The sequence below is a fragment of the Oncorhynchus gorbuscha genome, linkage group LG14 (genome assembly GCF_021184085.1).
Source record: "Oncorhynchus gorbuscha isolate QuinsamMale2020 ecotype Even-year linkage group LG14, OgorEven_v1.0, whole genome shotgun sequence".
Taxonomy (NCBI): domain Eukaryota; kingdom Metazoa; phylum Chordata; class Actinopteri; order Salmoniformes; family Salmonidae; genus Oncorhynchus; species Oncorhynchus gorbuscha.
The window spans coordinates 18,646,898-18,660,061 of record NC_060186.1 but is presented as its reverse complement, the minus strand read 5'-3'; the positions used below and the strand labels follow the sequence as shown (position 1 = coordinate 18,660,061).

Genomic DNA, 13,164 nt, shown 5'->3' with positions numbered 1-13,164 from the left:
CATGACACATTAACATCCTGTTGTGTGGATGCGTGGCGACGTCTCGCCCATCAGGCCTTTGGGGAGTGTGAGAGGCCCAGGTCTGAGAATGCAACAATACCTGTCTCTGTGTGTGTGTTTGTTTGTTACATCTCATTCCTCTACACAGCGTGAAATCTGTCTTCAGCGTAGCTCAAATCCGTAATGTTTCTCAAGGTCGACATGCCTCTTTACATTCCGTGCTCGGGAATTCTGTCGGTGTGAGCGTCGCCGACTCCGAATCTCTTGCCCCCTTTCTCTCCCCACTTTCCCTGCTCTCTCTCTCTCTCTCTCTCTCTCTCTCTCTCTCTCTCTCTCTCTCTCTCTCTCTCTCTCTCTCTCTCTCTCTCTCTCTCTCTCTCTCTCTCTCTCGCTCTCGCTGCCTCAGTGACTGTGGGATTTTTAGAATGCACCTCACAACATCACCGACTCCGAATCTCTTGCCCCCTTTCTCTCCCCACTTTCCCTGCTCTCTCTCTTTTCTCTCTCTCTTTTCTCTCTCTCTCTCTCTCTCTCTCTCTCTCTCTCTCTCTCTCTCTCTCTCTCTCTCTCTCTCTCTCTCTCTCTCTCTCTCTCTCTCTCTCTCTCTCTTTTCTCTCTCTCTTTTCTCTCTCTCTCTCTCTCTCTCTCTCTCTCTCTCTCTCTCTCTCTCTCTCTCTCTCTCTCTCTCTCTCTCTCTCTCTCTCTCTCTCTCTCTCTCTCTTTCTCTCTCTCTCTCTCGCTGCCTCAGTGACTGTGGGATTTTTAGAATGCACCTCACAACGTAGCACAGGCTTGCACACACATCGTGACTAGATAATGGCACTCGTTTACAGTTGGTTTGTTCTTTTAAACTCTCCTCCTCTCGTTCTAATGTCTCTGCAGCATTAGACAGACACCAGAGTTCCAGACTCTCTCTCTCTCTCTCGTACCTCATGGACTTGCTTTGGCAGATATTCTCACTTCTGTCTTTTATCTACCGATATCTCCTCTTCTTTCTCTCCCCTTGTCTTGCTCTCCCCTGTTCTCTGTCTGTGCACCTCTGTTATATAAGACACTTTATACTCTTCCCCACTTTTATCTCCACCTCCCTTCTCCTTTCCTTTCCTCTCCTCTCATCCTCCTCTATCCCCCATTATGGAGTCTCAATGGTATTAGTGAGTGTACAGGTGGAATGGTGAACAAGGGAACCGATGAGACTAAACATGCCATTAACCCTGGGGGAGGATTCAAGTCCATGTGTCTGTCCTCGGACTCAAATACTATAGGTCCGTTCTCTGACCTTTCATCTCTCTGTGTTGCGTTCCAGGCACTTCTCCGGCACCAAGATGAAGGATCTTCTCAGGATCTCCGTCCCCTTCCTCAAACGAGCCTGTGCCGTCTCTCTCTATGTGAGTATCAGCCACAAACATTACAACTAAGACTATGTCGTTATCTCAGTACACATCCGTTTGGTATAGTAATCATGTTGAAGGATGTGTAGGTTAAAGCACAAGTTTGATGTTATGTTATGGTCCAGTTAACATTGTATAAGGTGAATGTTAAAGCACTGGTTGCATGGTAATGTCCTGCTGTTCATTCCTCCCTCCTGTAGGTGGCGGTCATCATGTCCTTCAGGCTCTGGCTGATGGGCGGCTCCATGCCTCTCTTCTCTGAGCAGGACAACCCAGCCTCCTTCTCTCCTCACCTGCTCACCAGGTTATTCCTAGCCCTATCACAGACATGTCTTTTTTTTATCAGTCTCTGCCGATTTAGCCCTTGGTTCACTCCAGACCAGACTGCCCTTGACCAGCACAAAAACATCCTGTGGCGGACTGCAATAGCATCAAATAGTCCCCACTGTATGCAACTGTTCAAGGAAGTCAGGAACCAATACACGCAGTCAGCCAGGAAAGCAAAGGCTAGCTTTTTCAAGCAGAAGTTCTCATCCTTTAGCTCTAACTCCCAAAAGTTTTTGGACACTGTAAAGTCCTGTAAAGAGCACCTCCTCCCAGCTGCACCCTGCACTGAGGCTAGGTAACAGCAGATGTTCTGAAAGAGCTGCAAAACCTGCACCCGTACATATCAGTTGGGCTAGACAATCTGGACCCTTTCTTTCTAAAACTATCTGCCGCCATTGTTGCAACCCCTATTACCAGCCTGTTCAACCTCTCTTTCATATCGTCCGAGATCCCTAAAGATTGGAAAGCTGCCACGGTCATCCCCCTCTTCAAAGGGGGTGACACCCTAGACCCAAACTGTTACAGACCTATATCCATCCTGCCCTGCCCATCTAAAGTCTTCGAAAGCCAAGTTAATAAACAGATTACTGACCATTTCGAATCCCACCGTACCTTCTCCGCTGTACAATCCGGTTTCCGAGCCGGTCACGGGTGCACCTCAGCCACGCTCAAGGTACTAAACGATATCATAACCGCCATAGATAAAAGACAGTATTGTCAAGCCGTCTTTATTGACCTGGCCAAGGCTTTCGACTGTCAATCACCGTATTCTTATCGGCAGACTCAATCGCCTTGGTTTTTCTAATGACTGCCTCGCCTGGTTCACCAACTACTTTGTAGACAGAGTTTGGAGGGCATGTTGTCCAGACCTCTGGCAGTCTCTATGGGGGTACCACAGGGTTCAATTCTCGGGACTCTTTTCTCTGTATATATCAATGATGTTGCTCTTGCTGCGGGCAATTCCCTGATCCACCTCTACGCAGACGACACCATTCTGTATACTTCTGGCCCTTCCTTGGACACTGTGCTAACTAACCTCCAAACGAGCTTCAATGCCATACAACACTCCTTCCGTGGCCTCCAACTTCTCTTAAATGCTAGTAAAACCAAATGCATGTTTTCAACCGTGCGCTGCCTGCACCCGCCCGCCCGACTAGCATCACCACCCTGGACGATTCTGACCTAGAATATGTGGACAACAATAAATACCTTGGTGTCTGGCTAGACTGTAAACTCTCCTTCCAGACTCATATTAAACATCTCCAATACAAAATCAAATCTAGAATCGGCTTTCTATTTCGCAACAAAGCCTCTTTCACTCACGCCGCCAAACTTACCCTAGTAAAACTCGACTTCGGCGATGTCATCTACAAAATAGCTTCCACTCTACTCAGCAAAATGGATGCAGTCTATCACAGTGCCATCCGGTTTGTTACCAAAGCCCCTGATAACACCCACCACTGTGACCTGTATGTTCTAGTCGGCTGGCCCTTGCTACATATTCGTTGCCAGACCCACTGGCTCCAGGTCATCTATAAGTCTATGCTAGGTAAAGCTCCGCCTTATCTCAGTTCACTGGTCACGATGGCAACACCCACCCGTCGCACACGTTCCAGAAGGTATATCTCAGTGATAATCCCCAAAGCCAACATCTCATTTGGCCGCCTTTCTTTCCAGTTCTCTGCTGCCAGTGACTGGAACGAATTGCAAAAATCGCTGAAGTTGGAGACTTTCATTTCCCTCACCAACTTTAAACATCAACTATCTGAGCAGCTAACCGATCACTGCAGCTGTACATAGTCCATCTGTAAATAGCCCACCCAATCCTACCTCATCCCCATACTGTTTTTATTTTATTTACTTTTCTGCTCTTTTGCACACCAGTATTTCTACTTGCACATCATCATCTGCTCATCTATAACTCCAGTGTTAATCTGCTAAATTGTATGGCCTATGTATTGCATACCTCCTCATTCCTTTTGCACACACTGTATATAGACTTTCTTTTTTTCTACTGTGTCATTGACTTTTTTATTAGGTTATTGGCTTGTTCATTGTTTACTCCATGTGTAACTCTGTGTTGTTGTCAGTGTCACACTGCTTGGCTTTATCTTGGCCAGGTCGCAGTTGCAAATGAGAACTTGTTCTCAACTAGCCTACCTGGTTAAATAAAGGTGAAATAAAATAAAAATAAAATAAATAAAAAGTGTTAAATCAATTTCGATGCTAAAATGCTAAGATACTGTATTGAACTCAGTCACATTCAGTCATATTTCCTGCTACATGTAACCACCATATTAAAAGACTATGAACATAAATGGACCCACAAATAGACCTAAACATCAGCCTCCCTCTCTGGGTTAGCCTCCCCAGGCTTCAGGGCCTACTTCATTGTGGTAGGCCTCAAGAGTGTTTGAGCAGTAGCACTCTGGTCCCTATCTGCAGTGGCAGACACTGTAGCTGTCGTCGGGCAACAGATAATCTGTCATTAGCTCTTGCAAGGCCACCTGGGAAATGTACTTCCTAAATCTCTTCATACCCTACACCCAGTCTTTCTTTCCCTTTCTTCCCTTCTTCCTTCCTGGCACTGTCTCAAGAATGCTCTTGTCATTGAGAAAGGAGAATGTCAGTCTTAGTGTTAAAAACCGATCCATCCAGCCAGCTATCTATTTGCTGTCTATCTATCCATCAGTCAGTGTTCTCCGTTATGTTTTAATGAAGAGATGCGTCTCGTAGTGCATACTGACGATTGAGACGAACCTTGAAGAGTGTGTTTGTCCTTTTGATACTGACAATCAGTCAGTTATGGATATGTGTGTATGAGAAGTGTGTGTGTGTGTGTGTAGTGTGTGTGTGTGTGTGTGCGTGAAGAGCGTGTATCGTCCTTGGTGTGTGGTGTCTGTGTTTACTCATTCCCTCTCCATCTGTAGTGATGCAGTAGTGATTATCCATCATGTCAGCGGTTCTCTGACAAGCCATTTATAATTCATCGTAGCCGCCTCACTTCTGTCATTAATCTAGTGTGTGTGTGTGTGTGTGTGTGTGTGTGTGTGTGTGTGTGTGTGTGTGTGTGTGTGTGTGTGTGTGTGTGTGTGTGTGTGTGTGTGTGTGTGTGTGTGTGTGTGTGGTGTGTGTGTGTGTGTGTGTGTGTGTGTGTGTGTGTGTGTGTGTGTGTGTGTGTGTGTGTGTGTGTGTGTGTGTGTGTGTGTGTGTGTGTGTGTGTGTGTGTGTGTGTGTGTGTGTAGGTGTGTGTGTGTGTGTGTGTGTGTGTGTGTGTGTGTGTGTGTGTGTGTGTGTGTGTGTGTGTGTGTGTGTGTGTGTGTGTGTGTGTGTGTGTGTGTGTGTGTGTGTGTGTGTGTGTGTGTGTGTGTGTGTGTGTGTGTGTAGGTGCTTAAGTGATTTATTTGAATAAACAAGCGGACTGCTACAGTTAATATTATTGATTGATCAACTGCTGGTGACTGGAGAAGTAGCTGTTTACTATATGAATGATATGCAACAGTCTAGCCCAGCCTGGTTAATGGCACCATGTGAGTGCGTGTGTGTGTGCGTGTGTGTGTGTGCGTGTGTGTGTGTGCGTGTGTGTGTGCGTGTGTGTGTGTGAGTGTGGGCGTGCTTTGGAGTTTTTATCTTCAACTGACCATGTTGCAGACCAGTGACATTTCTGTTGATTTAGCATTTGCTATTCCTCTTTCGTTTCTCATAAAGGTTAGGTGTGTTTGTGTGTTATTGTGTGTGTGTGTGTGTGTGTGTGTGTGTGTGTGTGTGTGTGTGTGAGTGTGAGTGTGAGTGTGTGTGTGTGTGTGTGTGTGTGTGTGTGTGTGTGTGTGTGTGTGTGTGTGTGTGTGTGTGTGTGTGTGTGTGTGTGTGTGTGTGTGTGTGTGTGTGTGTGTGTCTTGTTGAGTGTGTACATCAAATTCAATACTGAAGGATTTTGAGAAACTTGAGTGTCATACTGCAACACATTCTAATCCATTAAACGTCTAGTGCCATTGTCTGATTGCCTTTTCTCTGTGTGTGTGTGTTTGCATGTATTTACCTGTGTGTGTGTGTGTGTTTGCCCGTGATCATGTGTGTGTGTGTGTGTGTGTGTGTGTGTGTGTGTGTGTGTGTGTGTGTGTGTGTGTGTGTGTGTGTGTGTGTGTGTGTGTGTGTGTGTGTGTGTGTGTGTGTGTGTGTGTGTGTGTGTGTGTGACATGAGGTCTGCCATAGGCTTGACTGCCAATGCTTGACTGCCAATTTCAAGGTATCTGGTGTGTCAGTGTCCTCTGCGCTGAGTGGTGTGGAGTGCTCTCCTCACATCATGACTGTGTGAGCCTTTAAGGCTGTTAATCTGGGTGGTTTGACATCTGAATTCAGGACTCTTGATCAGGGAGAACATGCTGGAACACAGGAGACAGAGGAGACACAGCTACAGTCCTCTAACCTCCCGTCACCTACCTGTCAGCAACTGCGATTCATTTTCTCCATGATTCTTTCTCTCTGTCTCAATGTCTTTCTCTTTTGACCGCTGTTTCTCTCACTTTCTCTCTCTCTTCTTCTTGATTACGCTCCCTCTCAATTCAATTCAATTCAAGGGATTTATTGGCATGTGAAACATGTGTTAACATTGCCAAAGCAAGTGAGGTTGATAATATATAGAATATATAAAGTGAAATAAACAATACAAATTAACAGTAAACATTACACATACACACATCTCTCTCTCATTTTCTCTAACTCTTCTGCCTGTCTCTCTCTCTTTCTGGAGTGCTTTCTCTTTTTCACTCCCTCTCGTTTTCTTTCTCATTTTCTCATCCCATGCATCATTTTCCTCTCTCCCTTTTCCCCCTCCCTCACTTCCCCCTGCCCTGTCTTCTCCTCTCTGTTAGCAAAGGCTGTGCATGTTGTGCTTAGTGGGGAGACAGGGGGGTTGTGGGCGGTGGGGGAATTGAATCTATGTCCCGTTCCAGTCTGATCATGGCAGTTGGTGAGCATACTCTCCTCCATGTTTAACTCTCTGGCTCTGTCAGTCGCCAAGTCTGGAGGAGTGCGCGCGCGTGTGTGTGTGTGTGCGCGCGTGTGTGTTCATGCTTGTGGCTGTGTCTCTGTCTATGCCTATTTGTATGTCTTCCTCTCCAATAGCCAGCCTGACTGGGTGGCAAAAACAGAAAGAGAATGTTTTAATTCTGTACATCCATTGCACATATCTGGCCTCCTATTCAATAGGGATGTCCCCCTCAATCTGCTATAGCACGAGGTTAGGTCAATCTGTCAATAGATGACTTCATGCCGTCCCCCGGCGTTAGATGTTCCTCCATAAATCGATGATACACCAGCAGTTCATATTCACTCTGCGTCCCCTCTCAAATCAACAGGCGATCTGAACCCGCCTGTCCAAATCAGTGGAGAATTGACTTTCCCTATCTATTCTATTCTATGGGAAAGCCTGTTTTGCTGCAGAGAGAGAATCAATGTGTAATCTATGCAGATCTCTGAAGCTGCTGCTCTTCTGAGTGGGAGGAGAATGCTGATAGGGTGTCACAGTGTTCTCATGCACTTCTGACCAGAGATAGAGCTGGGTGCCATTTGGATGCAGAAAAACACACGTGCAATTGACTTCTAGCATCGCCCTGCTGTATGCGTGCGCGAGTGTGTGTGTGTTTCTGCACCTAAGCGTTTGTGTGGGTGTTAGGATTCATTTTTATCAATGCACTGAAGCAGTCTAGTCAAATCAAAGTTTCATTTCACTTCAAGTCACATCGACTGTGTGCCCATTTGAAGAGTTTTGTCTTACAGTTCACCATCCCAAACAGCGGACTCACTAACTCATCTCCAGTCAGAGCTTCAGCTACAGAGCAGTTCATACAGAACCGTTCCTTACAGCCCTGTGTTTGTTGTTCCAGTTAGTCCTTGAGTAGAGGAACGACCACCCACTCAGACTGGAGCTGAAGCCTTTCCATTTCCATAGAGGAGCCAGCTTATCTGTTCTAAATGATAAGGGGCAGCCATTGACTGTAATGGAGACTCATTTAGTGATTTAGCAGAGCTGGCTACGGGTGTTTGTTAGTGTGTGTCTGTGTGTGTGTGTGCATGTTTCCTTACGCGTGCGCATGATTATACATGCGAGCATGTGTGTCCTCTATTGCTTCCCACTGAGCATGCCTGTGTCTGAGTGACTGTATTTGTGTGCGTGTGTGTGTGTGTTTGTATTTCAAGGTATTTGTCTATCTGGTGTGTCAGTGTCCTCTGCGCTGAGTGGTGTGGAGTGCTCTCCTCACATCATGACTGTGTGAGCCTTAACGGCTGAACATGTTAGGGCTGCAATCCCGTTAACGGGATCGATATGACAACAGCCAGTGAAAGTGCAGGATGCCAAATTCAAAACAACAGAAATTTCATAATTAAAGTTCCGCAAACATACACGTATTGTATACCGTTTTAAAGGTATCCTTGTTGTTAATCCCACCACAGTGTCCAATTTCAAATAGGCTTTATAGCGAAAGCACCACACACGATTATGTTAGGTGACCACCAAGTCACAGAAAAACACAGCCATTTTTCCAGCCAAAGAGATGAGTCACAAAAAGCACAAATAGAGATAAAAATGAATCACTAACCTTTGATGATCTTCATCAGATGACACTCATAGGACTTTATGTTACACAATACATGTATGTTTTCTTTGATAAAGTTCGAATTTTTTGAAAAAAATTCGGTATACATTGGCGCGTTCCAAATTGTTCCAAAAACATCCGTTGATATTGCAGAGAGCCACATCATTTTACAGAAATAGTCATTATAAATGTTGATGAAAATACAATTGTTAGACATGGAAATATAGATATACATCTCCTTCATGCAACCGCTGTGTCAGATTTAAAAACAAAAAACTTTACAGAAAGTGTAGTGTATCATTTTCTTTCTCTTTCCTTTTCTTTCTCTTTTTCTCATCCATGCATCACTTTCTCCCTTTTCCCCCTCCCTCACTTCTCCCTGCCCTGTCTTCTCCTCTCTGTTAGGAAAGGCTGTGCATGTTGTGCTTAGTGGGGAGAGAGAGGGGTTGTGGGTAGTGGGATAATTTAATCTGTGTGTGTGCGCGTGTGTGTACGTGTGTGTGTGAGCGTGCGTGTTTCTGCACATAAACGTTTGTGTGGGTGTTAGGATTAATTTTTATCAATGCACTGAAGCAGTCTAGTCAAATCAAAGTTTCATTTCACTTCAAGTCACATCGACTGTGTGCCCATTTGAAGAGTTTTGTCTTACAGTTCACCATCCCAAACAGCAAACTCACTAACTCATCTCCAGTCAGAGCTTCAGCTACAGAGCAGTTCATAGAGAACCGTTCCTTACAGCCCTGTGTTTGTTGTTCCAGTTAGTCCTTGAGTAGAGGAACGACCACCCACTCAGACTGGAGCTGAAGCCTTTCCATTTCCATAGAGGAGCCAGCTTATCTGTTCTAAATGATAAGGGGCAGCCATTGACTGTAATGGAGACTCATTTAGTGATTTAGCAGTGTGTATGTGGCTATGTGTGTGTGTGTGTGTGTCCTCTATCGCTTCACGCTCCCCTCTCTCTGTTTTCTTTCATTACTCGTTTCCTCTCTCAGCCACCAATCCTTTCACTTTCCCCTGCTCCCTCTGGTCTCTCTCTCCTGCTCAGTCAAGCAGACCTCTCTTTCCTCTCTTTCTGTCCTTGGCCATGTAATGGTCTCAGGTAGCTCTCCCAGTGTGACAGAATCAATAGCACAGCCGCTCGGACTCCTGCGTCCCAAATGGCACCATATGGCCTTTGTAGTGCACTACTTTTTGACCAGGGCCCATAGAGCTCTGACCAACAGTAGTGCGCCAGAGGGAATAGGGTTCCATTTGGGACACAGACCCATATCTCAACTCACCGAGGACATGATGACCAACAGAACAGGAACAGGATGTTCTTTCATGGCTGTTTGCAGTCAACAACATAGTGTGATTGAATACAGTGTGATTAAAGTTCCTGTAAATGTAATGCACGAATGTGACCAATAGTTAACATTTGAACCCTCTCTCACTTTCAATTTGCCTCTGTTCTTTCCTCTTCTCTTGTCTTCTCCCTCTAGGTTCCTGACCTACTGCTACCTGTTGGCGTTCAACGCGTGGCTGCTGCTGTCTCCCGCGGTGCTGTGTTATGACTGGCAGGTGGGCAGTATACCCCTGGTGGAGTCACTGTGGGACATGCGCAACGTCGCCGCCCTGCTGCTGGGAGTGGTCATGGTCGCCCTCTGTCTGCACTGTGTCATGTCGCTACAGGTGAGATGGACATGGAGATTAGGTGCCTTCAGAACAGCCCCTCAGAACAGCCTCAGTTTTGTCGGGCATGGACTCTACAAGGTGTTTAAAGCGTTCCACAGGGATGCTGACCCATGTTGACTCCAATGCTTCCCACAGTTGTGTCAAGTTGACTGGATGTCCTTTGGGTGGTGGACCAGTCTTAAAACACAAGGGAAACTGTTGAGCGTGAAAAACCCATCAGCGTTGCAGTTGTTGACACAAACTGGTGCACCTGGCCCCTACTACCATACCCCGTTCAAAGGCACTTAAATATTTTGTCATTCATCCTCTGAATGACTCACATACACAATCCATGTTTCAATTGTCTCAAGGCTTAAAAATCCTTCTTTAACCTGTCTCTTCCCCTTCATCTACACTGATGGAAGTGGATTTAACAGGTGACATCAATAAGGGATCCTAGATTTCACCTGGATTCACCTGGTCGGTTTATGTGGAAAGAGTATAATGTTCCGAATGTTTTGTCCACTCAGCGTATTGATTCTATCTGTCTAGTACTTGGAAGTCTACGTTGGCAGCTAGGGGTTTCTGAACTGGGCTTGCTTTCACACATTGATACTCACAGGTTTCTAAACATAGACACTATGCTATGAAAACTCTCGCCTTCCAATCACACCACACTCTTGTTAGAGGAGATGACCAAACTCGCACACGTTATTTGCCCGACCCATGCCATGAACATACAGTACACACTTTCTCTGCGTTGCCGTGGTGACAGGCAGTATTTAGAGAAGGAGAGTTATTATGTGTGAGAAGTGTGTGCACTGCATCGTTCTTCGTTATTGAGTAGACCTTGAGTCTTTGGTCCCCATCCCACTCAGACAGAGTGAGAGATGTCTCTGTATCACGGAGGCGCTCCGCACCGCTAAAGCTAACTCTCTCTCCTCTGCTCTCATCCTTCTAGACCTATCGGCTGCCTTCGATACTGTGAACCATCAGATCCTCCTCTCCACCCTCTCCGAGTTGGGCATCTCTGGCGCGGCCCACGCTTGGATTGCGTCCTACCTGACAGGTCGCTCCTACCAGGTGGCGTGGCGAGAATCTGTCTCCTCACCACGCGCTCTCACCACTGGTGTCCCCCAGGGCTCTGTTCTAGGCCCTCTCCTATTCTCGCTATACACCAAGTCACTTGGCTCTGTCATAACCTCACATGGTCTCTCCTATCATTGCTATGCAGACGACACACAATTAATCTTCTCCTTTCCCCCTTCTGATGACCAGGTGGCGAATCGCATCTCTGCATGTCTAGCAGACATATCAGTGTGGATGACGGATCACCATCTCAAGCTGAACTTCGGCAAGACGGAGCTGCTCTTCCTCCCGGGGAAGGACTGCCCGTTCCATGATCTCACCATCACGGTTGACAACTCCATTGTGTCCTCCTCCCAGAGTGCTAAGAACCTTGGCGTGATCCTGGACAACACCCTGTCGTTCTCAACTAACATCAAGGCGGTGGCCCGTTCCTGTAGGTTCATGCTCTACAACATCCGCAGAGTACGACCTTGCCTCACACAGGAAGCGGCGCAGGTCCTAATCCAGGCACTTGTCATCTCCCGTCTGGATTACTGCAACTCGCTGTTGGCTGGGCTCCCTGCCTGTGCCATTAAACCCCTACAACTCATCCAGAACGCCGCAGCCCGTCTAGTGTTCAACCTTCCCAAGTTCTCTCACGTCACCCCGCTCCTCCGCTCTCTCCACTGGCTTCCAGTTGAAGCTCGAATCCGCTACAAGACCATGGTGCTTGCCTACGGAGCTGTGAGGGGAACGGCACCTCAGTACCTCCAGGCTCTGATCAGGCCCTACACCCAAATAAGGGCACTGCGTTCATCCACCTCTGGCCTGCTCGTCTCCCTACCACTGAGGAAGTACAGTTCCCGCTCAGCCCAGTCAAAACTGTTCGCTGCTCTGGCTCCCCAATGGTGGAACAAACTCCCTCACGACGCCAGGACAGCGGAGTCAATCACCACCTTCCGGAGACACCTGAAACCCCACCTCTTTAAGGAATACTTAGGATAGGATAAAGTAATCCTTCTCACCCCCTCCCCCCTTAAAATATTTAGATGCACTATTGTAAAGTGGCTGTTCCACTGGATGTCATAAGGTGAATGCACCAATTTGTAAGTCGCTCTGGATAAGAGCGTCTGCTAAATGACTTAAATGTAAATGTAAATGTCTCGCCTGCTACTGCCAGCTGTCAACACCGACTGGCATTTGTGAAATTGAACTCTTCACCCTGCTTGTCCTACCCGTAGTTTGCGTCGGAATAATTGTTTCAAGCTGAAAGAATTGTGAGAGCTCTTGTTCTCTTCCTGTAGTTTGGGAGGTAACTTTTCTCAATACGCTGATCTTCTTGTAGAGGATGAAGTGAAACTAGGCGGCAGGTGGCCTTAGCGTTGGGCCAGAAACTGAACGGTCGCTGGTTTGAATCCCCAAACTGACTAGATTTAAAAAATAATAATAATCTGTATGTGCCCTTGAGTAAGGCAATTCACCCTAAATATGTCATGTTTTGTCTTATATTGTCTTGTCATTTTGCTTTTCCTTCTGTTCGTTTTCCCCCTGCTGGTCTTTTTAGGTTCGTTCCCTTTTTTCTCTCTCCCTCCCTCTCTCTCTTCTCTCTATCGTTCCGTTCCTGCTCCCAGCTGTTCCTATTCCCCTAATCAATCATTTAGTCTTTCCACACCTGTTCCCTATCTTTTCCCCTGATTAGAGTCCCTATTTCTCCCCTTGTTTTCCGTTTCTGTCCTGTCGGATCCTTGTATATTGTTCACCGTGCTGTGTCTTTGTATCGCCCTGTCGTGTCGTGTTTCCCTCAGATGCTGCGTGGTGAGCAGGTGTCTGAGTCTGCTACGGTCAAGTGCCTTCCCGAGGCAACCTACAGTTTATGATCGAGTCTCCAGTCTGTTCTCGTCATTACGAGTGGAATTGTTTTTTATGCTTTATTTACCGCTCCGATTTGTCTAGGAGTATTGCATATTTCCTTTACTGGATTAAAGACTCTGTTTTCGCCAAGTCGCTTTTGGGTCCTCATTCACCTGCATAACAGAAGGATCCGACCAAAGAATGGACCCAGCGACTACAGACGCTCGTAACACTGCTGTCGAGATCCAAGGAGCCATGCTCGGCAGACACGAGCAGGA

General features: G+C 46.6%; 1 protein-coding gene across 1 annotated transcript in view; it reads left to right on the top strand.

Moving 5' to 3' along the window:
* Positions 1 to 13,164, top strand: part of LOC123994591 (protein O-mannosyl-transferase TMTC1-like) — a 130,291-nt gene that overhangs the window by 50,232 nt on the left and 66,895 nt on the right. Inside the window, exons 5-7 of the mRNA XM_046297371.1 lie at positions 1,307 to 1,388; positions 1,592 to 1,695; positions 9,796 to 9,985. Of these exons, the coding sequence (XP_046153327.1) occupies positions 1,307 to 1,388; positions 1,592 to 1,695; positions 9,796 to 9,985 (376 nt within the window). The remainder of the gene's footprint in view (positions 1 to 1,306; positions 1,389 to 1,591; positions 1,696 to 9,795; positions 9,986 to 13,164) is intronic.